The 19325-nt window shown below is 42.3% G+C and overlaps 1 protein-coding gene across 5 annotated transcripts in view; it reads left to right on the top strand.

The window, feature by feature from the left end:
• AASS (aminoadipate-semialdehyde synthase) overlaps positions 1 to 18591 on the top strand; it is a 54089-nt gene extending 35498 nt beyond the window's left edge. For 4 of the 5 annotated variants that reach the window (XM_034768495.1, XM_034768479.1, XM_034768488.1 and 1 more), the window contains 6 exons: positions 1002 to 1169; positions 3661 to 3756; positions 6000 to 6115; positions 8472 to 8560; positions 12895 to 13071; positions 14892 to 18591. In XM_034768495.1, coding sequence (XP_034624386.1) covers positions 1002 to 1169; positions 3661 to 3756; positions 6000 to 6115; positions 8472 to 8560; positions 12895 to 13071; positions 14892 to 15025 — 780 coding nt within the window. In that variant the 3' untranslated portion in view covers positions 15026 to 18591. The other variant, XM_034768513.1, reaches the window with a different exon arrangement.
• Positions 18592 to 19325: the final 734 nt, after the last annotated feature.

A 19325-nucleotide genomic window follows, 5' to 3' on the forward strand; every position in this document is an offset into this window, starting at 1 on the left:
ATAAACTACTGATGGGTGCACCACTAAGTGTCCAGGAGTTCAGTCAGTATAGGCATCCCAGAGGCTGGATGATTATCCAAACCCCTTGGATCTCCAAAGAGGCTTTCTTGTGACAGTTCAGGGTTTCACTGTTCCAGCTACCATGCAAAATGAATTGGGAACTGGATTTTTATGTGGAAAAAATAAATTGGTCAATTTCAAATGAAGGTCATGTGGGTAGATGGAGAAATGTTTATTTAATTCTGTGCTGGTTCACCCATTGCTAGCTGAAGTTAGATCATGGCTGTCCAGGATTCCTTATGAAAGGCTCTGCGGGTCTCTTGGTAAATGCAGCAATTCTCCTCCCTGTCCCCAAATTCATAGTTCTCTTTGACTATTGTGTGGGCGTTCCTCCACATGTGTCTTAAGCAACACACACTACAGTCCTGTGGCATGGTTGCAGGCATTGCTGCCACGGATGGCTTTTGAGAAGGCAATGTCGCCCCCTTGCTCAGAAGCCACAAAAGGAATTGGTATCGATGCAGCAGAGCGGACCTGTGCTTCAGCTGCTTGAAGGAAGCACGGTTCAAGATTTTAGGCCTCATTGATAATCGAGCTAGTCATCCCATTCTTTTATTCTTCTTTAACAATGTATTCCTTACATTTGCTTGTTTTTTAGTGGCAACTGAAGATGTTTGTGGGTGCAGCTTCTGTATCCAGTGCACGTGGTGGAGAGTGACTACAGCAAAGCAATCCCTCTCCCCCAAAAACTTTAATTTTTGAAAGGCAAACTAGTCCAGGGCCAGATCTTATCTTACTTACACTGGTGTAAATCAGTGAAGTTATTCCAGATTTACCCTGATGTGAGATCAGAATTGGGTCCCTTGTTACGGAGTGTAAAGCATAGCACTAATCTGCAATAGGCATTGAAAATAGAAATGTTCTTTTGAATAAACAACCTAAAATACGGTGCACTTACCTGCCTATCTTTTATTTATTTATTTATTTTTTACAATCCTTAGATTATTAATATTCCAGCTGGAGGAGCATTGCTTGATTCTGTTGCTGTCATGGATTTTTTCCCAGGATTAAATTTGGAAGGTTTTCCCAACAGGGACAGTACAAAATATGCGGAACCATATGGTATTCAGTCAGCCCATACCTTGATAAGAGGCACCTTAAGGTATAAGGTAAATTCTTAGATATTTTCTGTTTTTTTGTTTTTTTATTAAAATCTTGTTCAAATTAGACAAATTTTTAACAGTTGACCGTATCCCTTCAATTCATGTCTGTCACATTTTCAGTGAGAACTTTTTATCTGCTATTGTTACGAGGAATACCTGTGATTGCTATAGCCAAAAGGGACCAAAAAAGTTTTTTTGCTTTACTTTGTGAATATGACTGCACTTTGCTGTGTCCAAGAAGCAAGAATAATTTCCCCCATTTCCCTAGATAGTTGACTATTCAATTTGCATGGGTTTCTGCCCCCCCCCCCCCCCCAACAGTGTAGGGAAGAAATGTTTTAAGAAGTTGGCAGGGATGGTTCCTGAAACTTGCATTTTTTTTTTTTTTTTTATGAAATACCAAAGGAAAACTGTCTTCTTGCACAAAACAAAATAATAATAAAAAGCACTCTCTGGCCAACTCTCAAAAACACATGGAAGATTAAAGCTATTTTTTGTGAATGATAAGAGTAATTTGATGTCCCCTTCTTTCTCTTTTGCTCGTCTTCCTCTGAGGTGATGCCACAAGGATTTGTTTTTGGCATTTTGTGGACATGAATGAGGAGGTGTAGATAATTTTTATTTATTTATTTATTTTGTGGGGGGGGGGGGGGGGGGGTATGAAAATTCCACTGCATTATAATTCCAAAAGGATTGAGTTGGTCCCTTTCTGTCTTTGTGCAAAAGCAGAGATGGCTCAAGGAGTTAGTGAAGGGTATATTGGAACCTTTCACCTTCTAAGTCCAAGTATGGTTTATATTGGTCAGAAGCTCTAATAATATAAGGCCTCTGTGAAATGACTTTGTTACAGTAGGTACTGTGGTTACTAGGTACTTTAAATGCTAAGTGATGGTTGGTCTAAATCTAGTTCCCAGTGGATAAGTGTGAACTTAAAAAAACTAAAAAATATCCACCAGCTTAGCTGGCACGAATGGATATTCTCAGCTGTGAGGTGAAGACATGAATGGCCGTGAAGACTGCACTACTTTCTTATCTCAAGGAGTTGGTCCCTCCATTTTAGGACTGTAATACATTGGCAGGGTTTTGTAGGGGAGCTTGCAGTATTGCTTTTTTTATCTGTCCTGTGGGTATCTAGTGGACTTCAACCTCTAGCACTGAGCATAAACTTTAAAAATGAATGTAAGGTCTTGGCTACACACGAGTTGCACTGACAGTTAAATCAGAGCAATCCCATTATGTGGACATGAAAACTGGTTTAAGAGCGGCTTATCTGAATCTAAGCTTAAGTAGGTAAGGAATTAAGTCATGTGACAGAAATGTCTGGATTGGTCTCTACTGTTACGGATACATCTACGCTACAGTAAAAACAAACTGCAGCCCTGATTCTCAGAGGCTGGATCAACTGACTTTGGCTCACTGGGTTTGGACTGCAGGGCTAAAAATTGCAGTGTAAATGTCTTGACTGGAGTCCAGGTTCTGAAACCCCTCAAGGGAAGTGGGTCTCAGAGCCTGAATGAGCCCTGCGAGCACAAGTCACCTGACCCAGGCCAGTAACTGCCATGGCATTGTCTTTATTGCAGTGTAGACCTTCCCTTTGACTGCCAAACATGGTGCCCGTGTGATTTCTCTGTGCCAGCCACTGTGGAGGGTGCTCTGAATGAAATTAGCCCTTTGTGGGAGTGTATTTTATTGTTAACCTGGGTTCTTGTCTTTCCTGTATCCTGTGCTGTCTACATAGTAATTAATGTCCAATTGCTTTGAAGAATTTACAAATGGAGCAGTATTTTGTTTATGAAGTCTTTCAATGTCAGAGAATCAAGAAGCAGCAGTTGTATTTTTTTAAATGAAAACCTTCGAATAAAGCATGCTGCTTTGTTTGCCTTTTAAAAAAAAAAAAAAATCTCAAACAGTCAGGAGATTTTTATTGCAAAGGCCTAATAACCTTGACAGTGTCCCTTAAAATGCATTCCACTTCTATGCTGTTTACAGCTCTGATATTTCTGGAGGAAGAGCGACATGTTTGTACCGTAGGCATTCTGAGCCCAAATCTGATTGTACTTACTGTGGTGTAAACCAGGAGTTAATCCACTGATGTCAGTCCATGTATTGATGTAAAATTGGGGGGGAGTGAGCTCAGAATCAGGTCCTTTGTCTTTAAGTTAGCTATTGGCCAGCTGAACAATTATGACAAGCTTTCCTTTGGGAAGGTACCAGTCAGCTGACCCCTTTGATCTGTTCAACCGATGCTACTTGCTGGGGAAGGGATAGCTATTTCTTCTGCAGTTAAAGAGCATATTGAAAGGGGTAATGGAGTGGGGAGGGCAGTGAGGTTAAACCCTCCTTGGCATCACATCTGACTGTTGCAGTCTTCCCATGTGCATAATATTAATCGTGGCTTTGTTTGTCCTTGTCTGACTGTAGTGGGAAGTATGTAAATATTCACCTGAGCATCAACTTGCACTGTGCAGCATTTATAGACAACTTTGTTTTGTTTTAGGGGTATTCGAAAGCCGTGGGAGGCTTTGTAAAATTAGGTTTAATAAACCCAGATCCATATCCTTTGCTTAGCTCAACGGCACCACCTATAACCTGGGTAAGTATGTAGGATTTAATTTGTTTTTCTTCTTTCCTTCCATTAATCTTTCCCAAGGTTTGGGATTTGCTTTCTCTGGGAAGCCTATGTTGAGTTCTGTTCTTTTGTGTTTGTAAGGAGATTGAATTCTTAATGGCCTTTCTTGCTCATAATTCAGCTCTCACTGGCCACTGACATTTGGCCACAGTTGGAAGACAGGATACTGAGCTAAATGGACCTTTTGGTCTGCCCCAGTATGGCTGCTCTTATGCTCTCAAACCCAGAGGCTTCTCAGCATGCATTTTATTTCCTCATGACACCCCTCTTCTCTTCCCCCCCCACCCCCCGTGCCAAGGAATTGCTTTTACAAGCCTTTTCTGATGCAGGTTGCCCATATGAATATATGAGAACTTTCATTCTATATATCCTTGTGCATATTTTTAATTTCCTTGATGGATATTTTCAAGTCCTGCCCTCCTCTGCTGTCTTCCTTTCCACCTGTTTTGCAAATTCTTCCCTTGTTCTTAAGTTTACATGTAGTTTTTCTCCTAGACATTTCTCCTGATATGTCATCTGCAAACTGCCACCCAAGCGTCAGAAACTCAGCTGGTGTAAATCCCCATAGCTCCATTGAGGTCACGGGGAGACTACACTGATTATTCTAGCTAAGGGACTGGTCTACAATGTATTTTCCTTTTGTTCAAGGCTGCCTGTGAATGTAGGACAGGGTCAACCGGGGATGGGGGTAGCTAAGAAGGATACAATTAGAGGCTTGACCTCTGAGAGTATGTCTACACTGCAATTAAAAATCTGCGGCTTGCCTGTGCCAGCTATTGGGGCTCAGGCTAAGGGGCTGTTTAACTGTGGCATAGACATTTGGGCGTGGGTTGGAGCACAGATTCTAGGACCCTGTGAAGTGAGAGGGTCCTAGAGCTCAGGCTGCAGTGTCTATACCACAATTAAACTGCCCTTAGCCTGAGCCCTGCAAACCCAAGTCAGCTGGCATAGGCCAGCTGCAGGTGGCTTATTGCAGTGTAGACATCCTAAGAGCCCAGAATCTAGCCTGGCTGAACATTATTCCTGTAAACTATTTTTTAAGGAAAAATGGGCTTGTGATCGAAACCCTCCCCCACAAATGTCCACTTTCTGCAAGTGGTTTTTTTCCAGTGAACGTAACTCCAGGATCTGGGGCTTTAAAGAAACTCCAACTGTGATAGGACTCGCAATAGCATGAGAAATGGCAACACTGCCATTTCAACAAATTTTATCCACGTGTATTAACGACAGAGTTGTCCTCTCCTATGACTCCTTAAGAATTTCTCCGTTTATTTCATTTCTCTTGTACAATCTTCCAGGTCACAGCTTGAGGCTTGCTGCTGAACTGACTTTGTAACTGCCAGATGACACTTGCTTCATACATGCAATCCTGCTTTACAGCTTTCCTTCTTATATGTTTGGAAGAACATGGAGCAAGCAATAATTAGCATTAATGAAAAATCTATTCAGTCCCTGAGATATGTATAAAAGTTATAGGAAAGGATTTTGGGGTAAACATTTGTGAGATGACTAAAATCAGGGCTGTTGGCAGGCTGCCGCCATTCTGTCCTTTTTCCCCTTCCTTTTGTAAATTGAAGTGTCTACCCCTTAGGCGATCATTCTGGCCTTTCGATGACCTGCCCCCAAACAGGTGGTCTTGGGAGTCACCTCATCAGTTCGTTTCCTCCCTTCTTCAAAATGGGATTCCCCCGACTCTCACCTGCTTTAAGAATCCCCCAGCCAAGCAGAGAACCTCTGGCTCCTCTGACACTTGGTCTCTGACATTTGCCACCAGTTCAACATAAAGCAGTTCTGGGTTCAGTGTTGTCCTCCCCCACGGTCTTTTGTTTGTTCACGTTCCCATTCCCCCCTTCCCTTGCTCAGCAAGGGGGCAGGACCCAGGAGAGACAGGTAGTTCAGAAAGAGTGCTGGCTGGAGAGACTGTCCATGTGTGTGCGCACATGGATAGCCCATCCCCTTTCTCACTCCCTGCAGTATGGAGAAGGGGCAGTTGACTCTCACTGCACTTTAGAATTCTGTCCTACCCTTGCTTCCCTGGAAGCAGAGACCTTCCTCTCTTCTCTCCCGCAAACTCTAGAGATTCACTTTGTCCTCTGTGACCTGCACCTTTAGATAAGCTAATTTCCTAAAACTTCATCCCAGAGGTATGAGAAGAGGTCCCAGGTCTGCAGGTGGTAACTTGCTATTTGAATTTTTTTTGTAACTAGAAAGCGCTGATGTGTAAGCTGCTTGGACTCAAACCTTCTATCGAATCTGCTGTCCTTAGAGACGCAATCTACAACAAACTGGAACAGGACAACAGTCAGCTGCAAGCAGTGGAATGGTAGGAGATTCCAGTCATGATTCTTCTTCTTTTTCTTAAAAAAAAAAAAAAAAAAAAAACCTTTCTAGAATCCAAGTGTATGGCCCAGAACATGAATGTTAGGGTTTACTAAACATAGTCATTGAGTTTTTCCTCTAAACTTCATTTTAAACCTGTGTTTTGATGATTGTGACAAACGTTTGGCAAGGCCTGATCCTGCAGTTGTTACATATCTGGATGTGTTGCATGGGGATAAGCTGCAGAACAGAGCCCGCATTATTAACCTTCTAGAAAACTGAGAAGTTTGACCCTAGAGATCTCTAAAATATTTAGGAATGTTCCGTTGGGTTCCTTGCATTGCAGTTAACCAAATAGTTGATTGACACACTGATGATTTTGCATCCCACTAACAATGCTATGATCTAATAGAGAGGTCTTCTAGAACTACAAGGATGCATTTAAGTTTAAAAAAAAAAAAAAAAACTTAGTCATAAAGAAACCCACACACATCTTGAGGGATGTATGTGGAGGTGAGGGTTAATGGAATCCAGTATTTGCCAATGCAACACCATTCACAAAATATTTCCTAGTATCATCTTAGCAGAGTATTTTTGGAGCACAGTGTCACCTGGGTTCATATACTCTGCTGTTTCTCTGCAAAATATATCTTAACCTTTGTCAATGATAAAATTAGTAATGTCTGACCTCATGGTGACACACGAGAGAGCAAGGTGTCTAGCACAGTGGCTAGGATATGGTACTGGCAACCAGGAGAACTTAATCCTTCCTGCTCTGCTGATGACATGCTGCGTCACATTCAGGAAGCCACCTCTCTTCTGTGCCTGCATCTTTTCTCAGCTGACCAATAGATGATATGTTTTTAATTTGTAGATGGGACAGTGCTTTGCTAAGATGTTAAAAATCTTGTTTATTGCGGCAATGTGACATAGTATTAAGTCTAGTCTGTAGACCATGCATATGGATGAAATTTTGCTGGAATTAATCCTAGAGATGCTCTGCACTCCCATTCTGCTGAGTTGCAGGGTGGGTTGATCTAAATTGGCAAGCAGGAAACCTCGATTTAAATGATCAGTGGTCATCTAGTTTTGCATTTGTACTTTTTTCCTAAAGGTTCATTCTCCTTGGTTGGTATAGCCATTAAAATATGTTGATTTGTGGTAGAACTCATACAAAAATCCATGAACACAGCATCTTAAAAAATGCTTTGTATTAACTAGAACTACCTTAAGTGTTCTGGATACATAAGCAAGAAAAGGTTATCAAAAATGTTTTTTGCATTTGAAACTAACTGATTTACTAAACAAAGGAATTTCAGTTAGTAAATTGATCAATTGTTTCTGGTCACCATGGGCCATCTTTTTGAAGATATTTAGGTGCCTGAAGATGCCGATAGGTGCCTATTGGTGTTTTCAAAACTGTCTGAGCAGGTTAAGTGCCTAACCCCTTGAAATCTATGGGGGTTAGGTGCCTTCCCTGCCTAGAATTTTTTTGAAAATACCGCAAGGTATCTATTTGTATTTTTTTAAGGCACCTAGATAGCTTTGAAAATCTGGCTGCATGTCCTTCAAGTTTTTAGAATTCGTAGATCTTATCTCCCACCTGGTTTTTATTTCTAGATGGGAAGAGGAAAAACAAGCTTTCCTGTTTTTTTGTTTTTTTTTTTTTTTCTCCCCAACATCTAATTGGTTTCTCACCTTTGAATGAATTGATCCAAACGAAGAAACTATTCTCTCTGCTACTGCTAGCTAAACTGAACCTAAAAGTAATTAAGGCAAAAGTTTTTCTGACACAATAAACTGAAGGTGGTTACATTTGGAAACATGTAAATACCAGCATTCGCTCCACTGGAAAGACTGAAAATAGATTCTTACTTTATGTGGTTCATAAAATTGTGGCACGCATGGCACACACCCATATATAATATAGCTTGAGCTGACCTCAAAAGTTAAAGATGTTTTCCCCCGATTCTCTATAATTAAACAAGTACCACTCTTTAACTCGTTTAAATTTTGAGGCGGACTCATTGATGCAGCATATTTTTTGTTTGTTTAAATGATTTTAATATATTCTAGTAAGCTTAGGCCTTAACATGAGTTGTAATTCCAAATTTAATTTTAAACGGGTTTATTTCTCAAAAGGAAAAAAATAATTTAAATTTTATTTGTTTAAATCACTTTTTTTTTTTTATCCACCTGTGCGTTCGGTTACATAGATACAGGGTCAAAATTCCACATGATGTCCTATTGCTCCTCTCCCAGAATTACACACTAAGGACCTTGTCCCTCAATTTGTGTATTGTAGAATGTAACTTTCAGAGGAAAGCAGTGATCTCATTCTGTCGTCTCTCTCTCACCAGGTTAGGGATACTTGAAGATGAGCCAGTTCCTATAGCAGACTCCATTGTGGGGGCACTTGCCAAGCACATGGAGCTGAAGCTGCCCTTTGGTACGTAAGCCTGCTTTTATTTCACATTTGAACTGAGGTCTTGCCTACACACACTCAAGAAAATTAATCTGAATTAAGTAAAGGTATGGATTTTAAAGTGGATTTGTTAAACCCTCTGTGTGGATGCTCTCAGGCCTGGTCTTCACTAGGACATTAGGTCGATATCACTATCTCGCTCGGGGTATCAAAAATCCACATCCCTGAGCGACGCAGTTAAACCGACCTAGCCCCTGGGGTAGACAGCACTAGGTGGATGGGAGAATTCTCCCATTGACTTAGCTACAGCCTCTCAGGGAGGTGGATTATCTATGCCAGTGGTCACCGACTGGTTGATCCTAGAGGATCTCCCAGTCGATTGTGATCTCTGGTGGTGCAGTGCGGCTGCCGCTAAGGCCTGGTCCCCACTAAGTCCCTACTTCGGACTAAGGTACGTTAATAACGTAGCTGAATTCGAAGTACCTTAGTCCGAACTTACCGCGGTCCAGACGCGGCAGGAAGGCTCCCCCCGTCGATGCCGCGTACTCCTCTCGGCGAGCTGGAGTACCAGCGCCAACTGCGAGCACTTCCGGGATTGATCCGGGATTGATTTATCGCGTCTTAACCAGACGCGATAAATCGATCCCAGAACATCGATTGCGTGCCGCTGGACCCTCCGGTAAGTGAAGACAAGGCCTAAGTGGCGCACCACTTCCTCCAGCTCCCGTTGGCTAGGAACGGCAAACCGTGGACACTAGGAGCTGAGGGGCTCCATGCCTGTGAACGCTCCAGGTAAACAAAACAGCCAGGCCCGCTAGCGGCTTATCCTAACAGGCCAGGAGCCATAGTTTGCCAACCCCTGAAATATAGGGTCGGCTTATGAAAGGATCATACAGTTTTTGCTATTTTTACCTACCTATCTTGGGGGTTGGCTTATAAACGAACAGGCTAATGAACAAGTATATACGGTAGTTCAGTGTTGCACAATCATCATTAACATCTGCTCTGCCTTCTCATCTTCCTTTGGAGGGCACAGATGAGCAGTAAGGGAACCAAAATCATCTTGGTGACTGACTTCTCCATGCTGCTGAAGTTGCATGCTGGAAAGAAATGCTATGGGGCTGCTACTCTGAGTGGATGGCCTTTATCGTAATGGCTGGAGACAGGATTCCTCGTGATTATATGGCTGTCTCCTCCATGGGTAGTCATGTAGGCCCTGCTCCACAAAGACTTTAGCTGCCAGTTTCATGCTGGGATCCCCAAGACCCCCCCCCCCCCCCCCCCCCGCTTGGCAGTTGCTTAACCCCGTTGATGTCTAAACTCATGAGGTATCAAATTTTAGCTGTAGAAGTCACCTAGGTGCCTAAGTTTCTGCTTCAGGGTATGTGCCTGCTTGAAGCAGCAGGGCACCTGAATTCCTATCTCACATCTAAGCCCCAGTGCAATCCTCAAACCAGGTGAAATCCTCAAACCAGGCAGATGAAACACCTGTCTTGTCTGCTGGGTCTGATCCATTGAGATGCTCGGAGCACACCTAACTACATGGAACAGCCAGGTTGAGGAGGAGAAACATAGAACGATGACCCCTCTCCCCCCCTGTAACTTTTAGCTCAGTGGTACTCACCTGGGACCCAGGTTCAGTTTCCTGCTTTCCTTGATGAGGAGGCGGAACATGACCAGGGGTATCCCACCTCTCAAGTGTGTGCCTAACCACTAGACTATGGGATATTCTGATGTGGGGCTCTCTGTCGCTCCTGTGGAAGCTGTTCCACATGGTATAAATAATTAAATATAGTTTGGACCAGAGAGAGAGAGAGTGAGAAGGCCCCAGGCACTACTCGGCACTTCCAGAATGAGAATGGCCAGATAACTGAGATGTGTGAACAGCTCTGTTCATCTCAATGGATGTTCTCATCTCCCCTTTCTGCCTTCCTCCGTCCCGTTCCTTCTCCTCCCCTGCCCCCCCGCCCTCCTGTCAGTGCTTGTGAGCCTCTGTTATGTACCAAACCATGCCCATTCGTAGCCCATCCCAGTCCCAGCATCGTTTGGTACAAGCATGCCTGTTCTCTGTTCCCCACCCAGAGGGACAGTCCTCCGCAGATCCTGACTGACATGGGAAGGGAGCAGAATCTGGGAAAGGGGCTCAGACTGCCCAGAGGGGGGATGACAGGGAGAGGGGTTTGGAACCCCCACAAGGGCAAGTCACCCCAGATCCTGGCTCACATGATGGAAGCCCCTCCCCCGAAAATATAACGTCCTTCTATATTAGCTGTACTACTCAAGGCATGTTTCCCAAAAATATAAATCTCTCCGCCTCTGTTGAAGGGGGTAACATCATGCCCATTGATTGTTCTCAGATTTCTTCCAAGCTTCAAGTTCAAATTCACAATCTATGGGTGCAGTTCAGGTTCAGTGGCCACCGTGCTTCCCTTTGAAGGCTCAAACCCTGTTTTAACAAATCTCTGATCTGCACATCCCATTTCATATTTTCTGGTTGCAGCTGTTTTCCTCACTTAACCCTGAATAACTTCTTCAATATACATCTCCCACCCCAAGGGGCAGTGAGTGCCATACTCCATGTGCTAAATCCCATGTGATTGAGATCAGTTTGGGGTGGATTAGAGCCATAGTTTGAGCCCCAGGTGTGGGTTTAAAAAACAAAAACAAAGAAAGCAGAAGAATTTTAGAATGATCCAAGTTTGGACCAGCTAACACTATTCAGCACCTCCATGAGGCATAGTAAATTTTAAAAACAGGAGTACTTGTGACACCTTAGAGACTAACAAATTTATTAGAGCATAAGCTTTCATGGACTACAGCCCACTTCTTCGGATGCATATAGAGTGGAATATATATTGAGGAGATATATGTACACACATACAGAGAGCATGAACAGGTGGGAGTTGTCTTACCAACTCTGAGAGGCCAATTAAGTAAGAGAGAGAAACTTTTGAAGCGATAACCAAGCTAGCCTAGTACAGACAGTTTGATAAGAAGTGTGAGAATACTTACAAGGGGAGAGAGATTCAATGTTTGTAATGGCTCAGCCATTCCCAGTCCTTATTCAATCCTGAGTTGATTGTATATGCATCCGAAGAAGTGGGCTGTAGTCCACGAAAGCTTATGCTCTAATAAATTTGTTAGTCTCTAAGGTGTCACAAGTACTCCTGTTCTTTTTGTGGATACAGACTAACACGGCTGCTACTCTGAAACCTAAATTTTAAGACCATCTGAGTAAGCATGTGGATTTTAAAGCACTTAAAGTAGGCCTTAACAGAGTGCAATGATGAACTGCAACTCAACTCTAATAGAAATTAGTGTTGTACTTAGTAAATTGTGTCTTCTATATATACAGCTGATCCAAAGGTTTGTGTGATGGAAAAAGTAAAGCAGTGTGGTACTGAACCTGCAAAGCACATAACATGAGCAGTCCCATTGAAGCAAACGGGATTGCACATGTTTTGAGATAAGCATGTGCTGAAGTGCTTTGCAGCATCAGGACCAGAGAGCTCAGAATTGTGCAGGATCAAGACTAATCACAGTATCCATTCTATGTCCATTTTATGGATGGCTAAACAGACGTGAAATAACCCAAGGTGGGAAAATTAATAATTCAGCCATATAAAGATGCATCTTCAGAACAAGAACTACGTTATAAAGTAGTTAGCTGGTCAAATGGCCATATTAGCCCAGAACTGTTGTGGGTTAATTTTCTACTTCTCCAAGGGTTCCATGACTGGGTTTATGTAGCCAAGTACAGTGTGCCTTGGGTAACTTTACCACTGATGCAACTTTTTACATGGTTTTTCAATTATCATGGGACTGATTCTGATCTCACTTGTGCTGATGTGAATAAGGAAAGTCTCCAATGAAGTCCGAGTAAGTTCAATAGGACCCATGCTCCATCTTACAGAACTGTTATCATTCTAACTTGGTTTATTTTATATGTGAAATGTTCGGGATCAGGCGCTTAGCACTGGCAGGTGACTGTTCGGGTTAAGCAGAAATAAGAGAATAAAGCAGAGCACACACACATTTGATTTGTAAGCTCCTGGGCCTGCAGCTAATCCTCTCATTGTGTGCACAGTGCCTAGCACAATGGAGCCCTGCGTTACTGTAATACAAATTAAATTAATGGAGATATCCAATCTCCTAGAACTGGAAGGGACCTTGAAAGGTCATAGAGTCCAGCCCCTGCCTTCACTAGCAGGACCAAATACTGATTTTGCTCCAGATCCCTAAGTGGCCCCCTCAAGGATTGAACTCACAACCCTGGGTTTAGCAGGCCAATGCTCAAACCACTGAGCTATCCCTCCCCCCATTAAATGATATATAATAATCTAGGTTTGTCTCTTTAGGTGCTGGAGAACGAGATATGATAGTTATGAGAAATGAAATCGGTATCAGGCACCCATCTGGCCATTTGGAAGATAAATTCATCAGTCTGGTTGTGTATGGTGATGATAAAGGATATTCTGCAATGGCTAAAACTGTAGGGTACCCCACAGCTATTGCTGCTAGGATGGTTCTAGATGGTAAGTGGCTATTCATCCTATACTATGAATATACAATAATTATTTTAGGGAATTGCTTCACACCTTTCTTTGTGTTCTGCTACCTCTAGAAAATGTAGACTACACCACAGGGCTTGTCTACACTGGCCCTTTATAGCACTGCAACTTTCTCACTCAGGGGTGTGAAAAGACACCTTCCTGAGTGCAGCAAGGTTCAGCGCTGTGAAGTGCCAGTGTAGACAGTGCACCCAGATGCTCCCAGCACTGGTAGCTATGCCCCTTGTGGAGGTGGGTTTTTTAGAGCACCAGGAGAGCAGAGCTCTCTCCCAGTGCTCTGCTGCGACTACACAAGCCACGTTAAAGCGCTGTCAGTGTAGACTAGCCCAGAGTTTATATAAACCACCTTTAGAAAGTCTTGAATTGTTCCTATATCCTCTTAAATTGATTTTTTTTTTTTTTTTTTAATTTCCATTTTTGGGCATGGATGTGTTAGTGATTTTCTTAAAATACTTTGTCACTGATTATTTTTTAAAATCTAAACTGTACTAAAGGCATGTTAATGATACTTATTAATGACTAACATCTGCATAGAAGCTTTCATCCAAAGGTCCCAAAGTGTTTTTCTGCCTTTAAAAATGATCTACAAAGTATGGGTTAAGAGTGAAAACTCCATGACATTTTTGGTCCCCTCCTAATCTTTATGCTGAATGGTTTTAGGGCCCGCTGCTGAAACCCCAGAGTAACTCAATACTAACTGAAATACAAGTCTAGCCGTGCAGACCGATTCCTGATTTGATTTTCAGAGATCATGTTAAAGGAGAGATGGGAGGGATGTTAGATCATTTTGAGGAATGGGAGCTACTCTTTCTCCATAACCAAAATCTTCCCTAAAACCACAACCAAAAAGTCACTCTTTGTGCGCCATCTATCACTGCTTTCTAGCGTGATCATTTGCACGCAGAGAAGGAGGGGAGCATTACTGTTGCATGATGCGCTATCCTTGCTTCCCCTCTGGAATTACATTGTCCTTTCTCAAGACTGAGATCCTATTCATTCTGTGGCTTACAAGGAGATTGCTGAACCACAAAGATCCAAATTCTGCATTTACTCCCATGAGTAATCCTGTCAATCAATGGGGCTAGTTGTGTGAGTAAAAGTTACTCAGCATGACTAAGGATTGCAGAGTCTGACCCAAGATATTGAGAGGCTTCAGCTCACTTGCAAAATCTTAACTATCCTTAAAGGATTTTGACTATTGTTACTAAATGTTTTTGCCAGGGAAGAGAGGCCTTTGCCATGGCAAATAAACTTTTGTTGCATTTGGCAGGGAGATCTTGACTCACAACAGGCTAAAGCTAGTTGCTCTCATCCCTACCCTCTGAATCATTTGACTTTTGAGGCCTGCATTAATGTTAACCAACCAATGTTAACCCAGACTGTATATGTAAATAAGCATGTGCTTATTGGTTGTGGCCACCTCTAAGCCATTCCTCACATTCAGATCTGTTCCTTTATTGGCTAAATGGAAATGAAGAAAAACTTTCGGGGTCTGATTTCACCTTGCTCTTTTTAGTTTGGTTTACAAGGGAAGAAATTGTTCAACACCTGACACTCATGGCCAAAATGGAAAGTCTTCCACATATTTTGTTGGATCCATTTGAAATGTGCAAAAAAGTTCTGTTTTCAGTATCTCTTGAAATAAAGATTGACTTTGCTTTCACCTCCAGGCAGCATCAATACTTTATCTAACAGGTCAATAAATCTTGATATACACTGCAACATAAATTAGTATATGCACATTAGTCTAAATATCATGTAATTTCCTTTTTTTAATCTTTCAGGTGAAATTGATGCCAAAGGCATGGTAATTCCATTGACGAAGAATATCTATGCACCAATTCTTGAGCGCATTAGAGCAGAAGGCATTGTATGTAGTACCCAAAGCATTATCCGACAAGAACTAACAAGAGATTGAGCTTGGGTTTTTTTTTTTTTTTTTTAAGGATCTCAGTTAGGCTTCCAGTTTTATATACACAATTGTGGGCCCACTACTTGAGAGTGCCTACAGACTGAGGCACAAATTATGCCCTTTATAAAATTATCTACCTGCCTTTATGTGGGCCTAATGAATATTTAGATGTATAAAGGGTAGCACTTTTCCTTTCAAAACTGTGGGGGCTGTTCAAGTATCCTGACCAGAGCCAATTGGCTCAACAGGTCACATCATAAAGTGCCCAAATCCTTTTGCCATGAACATACCTTACAATGCATTATTACACTGTTTAATACAGTAATGATGTATTTGTAGTATACACGTTGCTAATAAAGAAGATATCTAAGGAGATTTTAAACACAGTGTATATCTTTAGAACATGAGTATGTTATTGGCAGAAGCATGGAACTCTATTGTAGGAAAAATCTCAGGGTTAGGTCCAAAAAGGATTTAGGACCATAACTTACACCTTAGGTTCCTAAATCCAAAATTTAGATCCTCTGATCCCCACACAGCTGCCACCTAATTCTGTATGTGCCAAAAATCCCTAGGCACAAAAATTGCTTTTGGTAAAGTTCCCATTGTTCCTAAAAATGTGTCCGAGTATGCAAATAGCTGCCTTAGGTGCCCCGGTGCCACTGGGGCTTAGGCATGAGCTAGGCGTCTTCCACCTGTTTCTCCTGCAGGGCCCAATATGTTAGCTGTTCTCAGAAGCACATTCTCTCTGGTCTGATGAAGATTTATTTATACTCAGTGGAACAGCTTCAACAGGAGCAGGGGTGTGCACAAGGCGAGCAAGCTGGAGCATGGACCCCCCCCCTCCCAATAATCATCGGGGGCACAGAACTCCTCCAGGGCTACAGGGAGGAGAGCAAGCTCCTGCTGGAGCTGGGATAGGAGGAGAAGGGAGAGGGAAAAGCGAGCTGGGGAGGAGAAGAGACAGGGAGCCAGAGCTGGGGGGAGAAGGAGGGAGGGATGAGTGAGCTCCTGCTGGAGGAAGGGGGGGGGGCACAGAATGTTTTCTCCTCCCACAGTCAAAGTTAAATTTCTGCACACACCCATGAACATGAGAGACTGAGAGAAAACCGTACCAGAATACCCCATAGCCCGGTGGTTAGGCCACTCTCCTGGGAGTGGGGAGACAAAGTTCAAGGTCCTACTCCTCTTCTGGCAGGAAGGGGAACTGAACCTGGGGGTCTCCTAAATCCTGGGTGAGTATCTAATCATTGGCCTAAAGGTTATAAGAGAGGAACAGCTCCTCCTCCTTTTTTGCTTGCTGCAAGAAAGGGCTTAGGTATCTAACTCTAGGAAAGGGATCATGCCTGTGAATTCTAAACTGAGAGAGGAGCCTGGAGTTAGCCACCTAACTCCCTTTGAGGGGTAGGGTTGAGCTATACCCCCTCAATTATCATTTCCTATTGGCTAGCTTACATGACTCCCCATTCAGCATGTTGGCTTTTGTGGATTCCATTCTTAGGCACCTAACTCTCCCCATGCATTGTATAGGGAGCATGGATACATAACTTAGCTATGGAAGTCACTAGGTAGCAGGGTGCCTAAAATGTTAAGCACTGTGATGCTTAACATTTAAATCCCTTTTGTGGACCTAGCGCTTATGTGCATATTAATATGACAGAAGTACATCTGGTTAATGAGTTCCAACCAGGAATTAACTTTAAACATTGTCTTGGTCTAAGTCTTTGACAAGTGTATACCAAAGTCAGTACCAGAAGCAGAACTAAATACTGAATTTGCATCTTGTTACCAAGAAAATATTGATCATGTTGTAAAATAAATGAATAATATTTTTGTACATCTCAGGGTAATATGAAAGCAATTATAACTTCAGAAACTCTAGTTCGCTAGTGACTTAAATCATGCAAAATCTTGAAATGGCAGTCTTGCAGGCTTTAAATATAAAATCTGCATTTTCATATCTGCCAGATATGAAATTGGAATAAATATACAGGTTAATAGAGTGCTTAAAAAAAAAAAAAAAAACCCACACCAAAATCCATGTTTCTAGTTACTGAATAGAAGCTTATTATACATTGGATTAATAACTATAGCATGTATTGCTTTTTTTTTTTTCCAGTTAAAAGGCATGCAATGGCATATAAAAGTACTCTACGCTTGGGATTCGCAAGGGCATTTAGGATGTAAATATAGTGCAGTTAAAATGTCATTGGGAGAAAAGCTCTTAAGTCTGTTTACATTTGAATTACTCTTTCCACTTAACTTGGCCTATCAAATAATGTAATTACAAGGGTAAAAGAAATACTGTTGTGCGCAAGGCCTTAAGATATTATAGGCAGAGAAGTATAAATTCAGGATGTACTATTGTTTTTATGCTGGTCTGTGGGTGTTCTCCTTCCTCTCTGCCTTGTCCTAGAACACATTGTGAAAACATTCATCCAATATGTTAATCAGTTAGGACTTCCACAGAGCAGTGTCTGGCCTGTAAAGCTGTCCTTCCCTCGTGTAATATTGACCTTTGATTCTGGAAGTCTGCCTGCGTTTCTTCTTGGTGGTTCCCCACTGCACCCTTCTCCCTAGTTTACTATGTCACAGCCCTGAGAGCTACCAGAGGTAATTTTTGGTTTTGGAAGTGAGGCAGCTTGTCCAGTAGTAGGAATCAGCTGCAAGCATAGATGAAGTTCATGATTAGAGGTAAAAATAAACTATTTTCACAGGAGTTAGATGTTCTAGGGGCAGTATTTAATACAATGATGGTTGCCACAAAGTTGAGGAGAGAAGGTGGTAGAGGGAGGAAGCAGAAAGTAAGAGATGGTAGAAAAAGTCCAAGGGTTAAATAGGTGTCTAGGGAGGGATTTAGTAGTGGAACTACTTCATGATCCCAGCTCTTGATTCTATTAGGTTACCATGTCTGTTTTGATGATCAGGATAAATGGGTGAAATCCTGATCCCAGTGAAGTCAATGGGAAAACTCCCATTGGCTTCAAGAGGAGGACTGGGATTTCACCCAAGAACTCTATCTAGACCCCACCCCCCAACCCACTAAGCCATGCATTCATTTCCCCCAATGACAGAAAGCAAGTGCACTAAGAAAATAGGTTTTTTTTCTTTTCTTTCTTTTTTTTTTTTTAAACTGATTTCAGAGCAGGAGAGAAGGAACCACTCTGGTGTTTCTTTCACGAACTACCTCTGCCCCCTTTGAAGGGATAGGAGAGAATGTATTGCTATTTCCCAGCACTAGGGCTGTCTGTTCTGCTAGGCCATTTTTCGAAACCAAAAAGCCACTGAAAGTCCTTTCTGAAGACTGTAGACTGGTCTTTAAAGTGATAGAGGGAGAGTGCTGAAAATTGTATCAGCTGATGCATGGTGCTTAAAGAAGAAAAATCTGGAGTTTAAATTTTTAAATTATACTTTTGCGTGGAGTGAAAATAGCTTTTTTGCTTTTTAAATGTGGGAACTTCTGATGTTGGATTATTTTGTATACAACATGGATTTCTACATGTAGAATTGATAGACGTCCAGGGCTTCTCTTGTGAAGTTTTCTGTACACAATAAATGTCTTTTGAAGCTGAGTTTATAGTTGCCTCCTTTTTGCATAAATCGCAAACTAGATCATGGTTGTGGCTGCAGAAACAAATGTCCATGAACAGTTTGGGGTGTCCAGAAGCTGTTGTCTAAACTAAACTGTCTAAACTCCAGGGTGAAATTCTGGCCCTGTTGAAGTCAATGGCACAACTCCCATTTGACTTTAGTGGAGCCAGGGTTTCCCCCAGAGGCTCTGATTCTGCAGACTTCAGTGAGGCTTTGAATGGATACAGGGGTCTGCCTGTATGCAGCAGTGGGTGAGATCAGGGCCCCTATCAAAATGGATAAATACTCAACCACACAAACATTAGAAACCCAGAAAATGCACAGTTAAAGTTGTACTTTTCACACCACAGGCCCACAACTGTAACTGTACCTCTGTGGAGCTGGCAATGGGGATTATAACCCCTCTCCTCAACATCACCTGCCATTTTCTACACCTCTCACCACCCCCTCATTTCCACCTCCAGATCTGCTGTCCTAGCTTCACACTTTCATGAACTCTAACTGCTCCTTGAGCTGGGGGAGTACTAGCACAGGGTAGGTGGACAGCACTCTGGATGATCGGCTCCCATGTCCACACGCACAGGTTCTACTGCTTTAACTATATTGGTACAGTTATAGTACAACCCTCTCTTCCTGCACTGTCAATGCAGTTGTATTGGTATAGCTTACTTTTGTCAAGGAAGGGGAATAAGGTATACTTCTGTAATGCACCTTC

This window comes from Trachemys scripta, chromosome 1 (genome assembly GCF_013100865.1).
Source record: "Trachemys scripta elegans isolate TJP31775 chromosome 1, CAS_Tse_1.0, whole genome shotgun sequence".
NCBI classification, from domain to species: Eukaryota; Metazoa; Chordata; order Testudines; family Emydidae; genus Trachemys; species Trachemys scripta.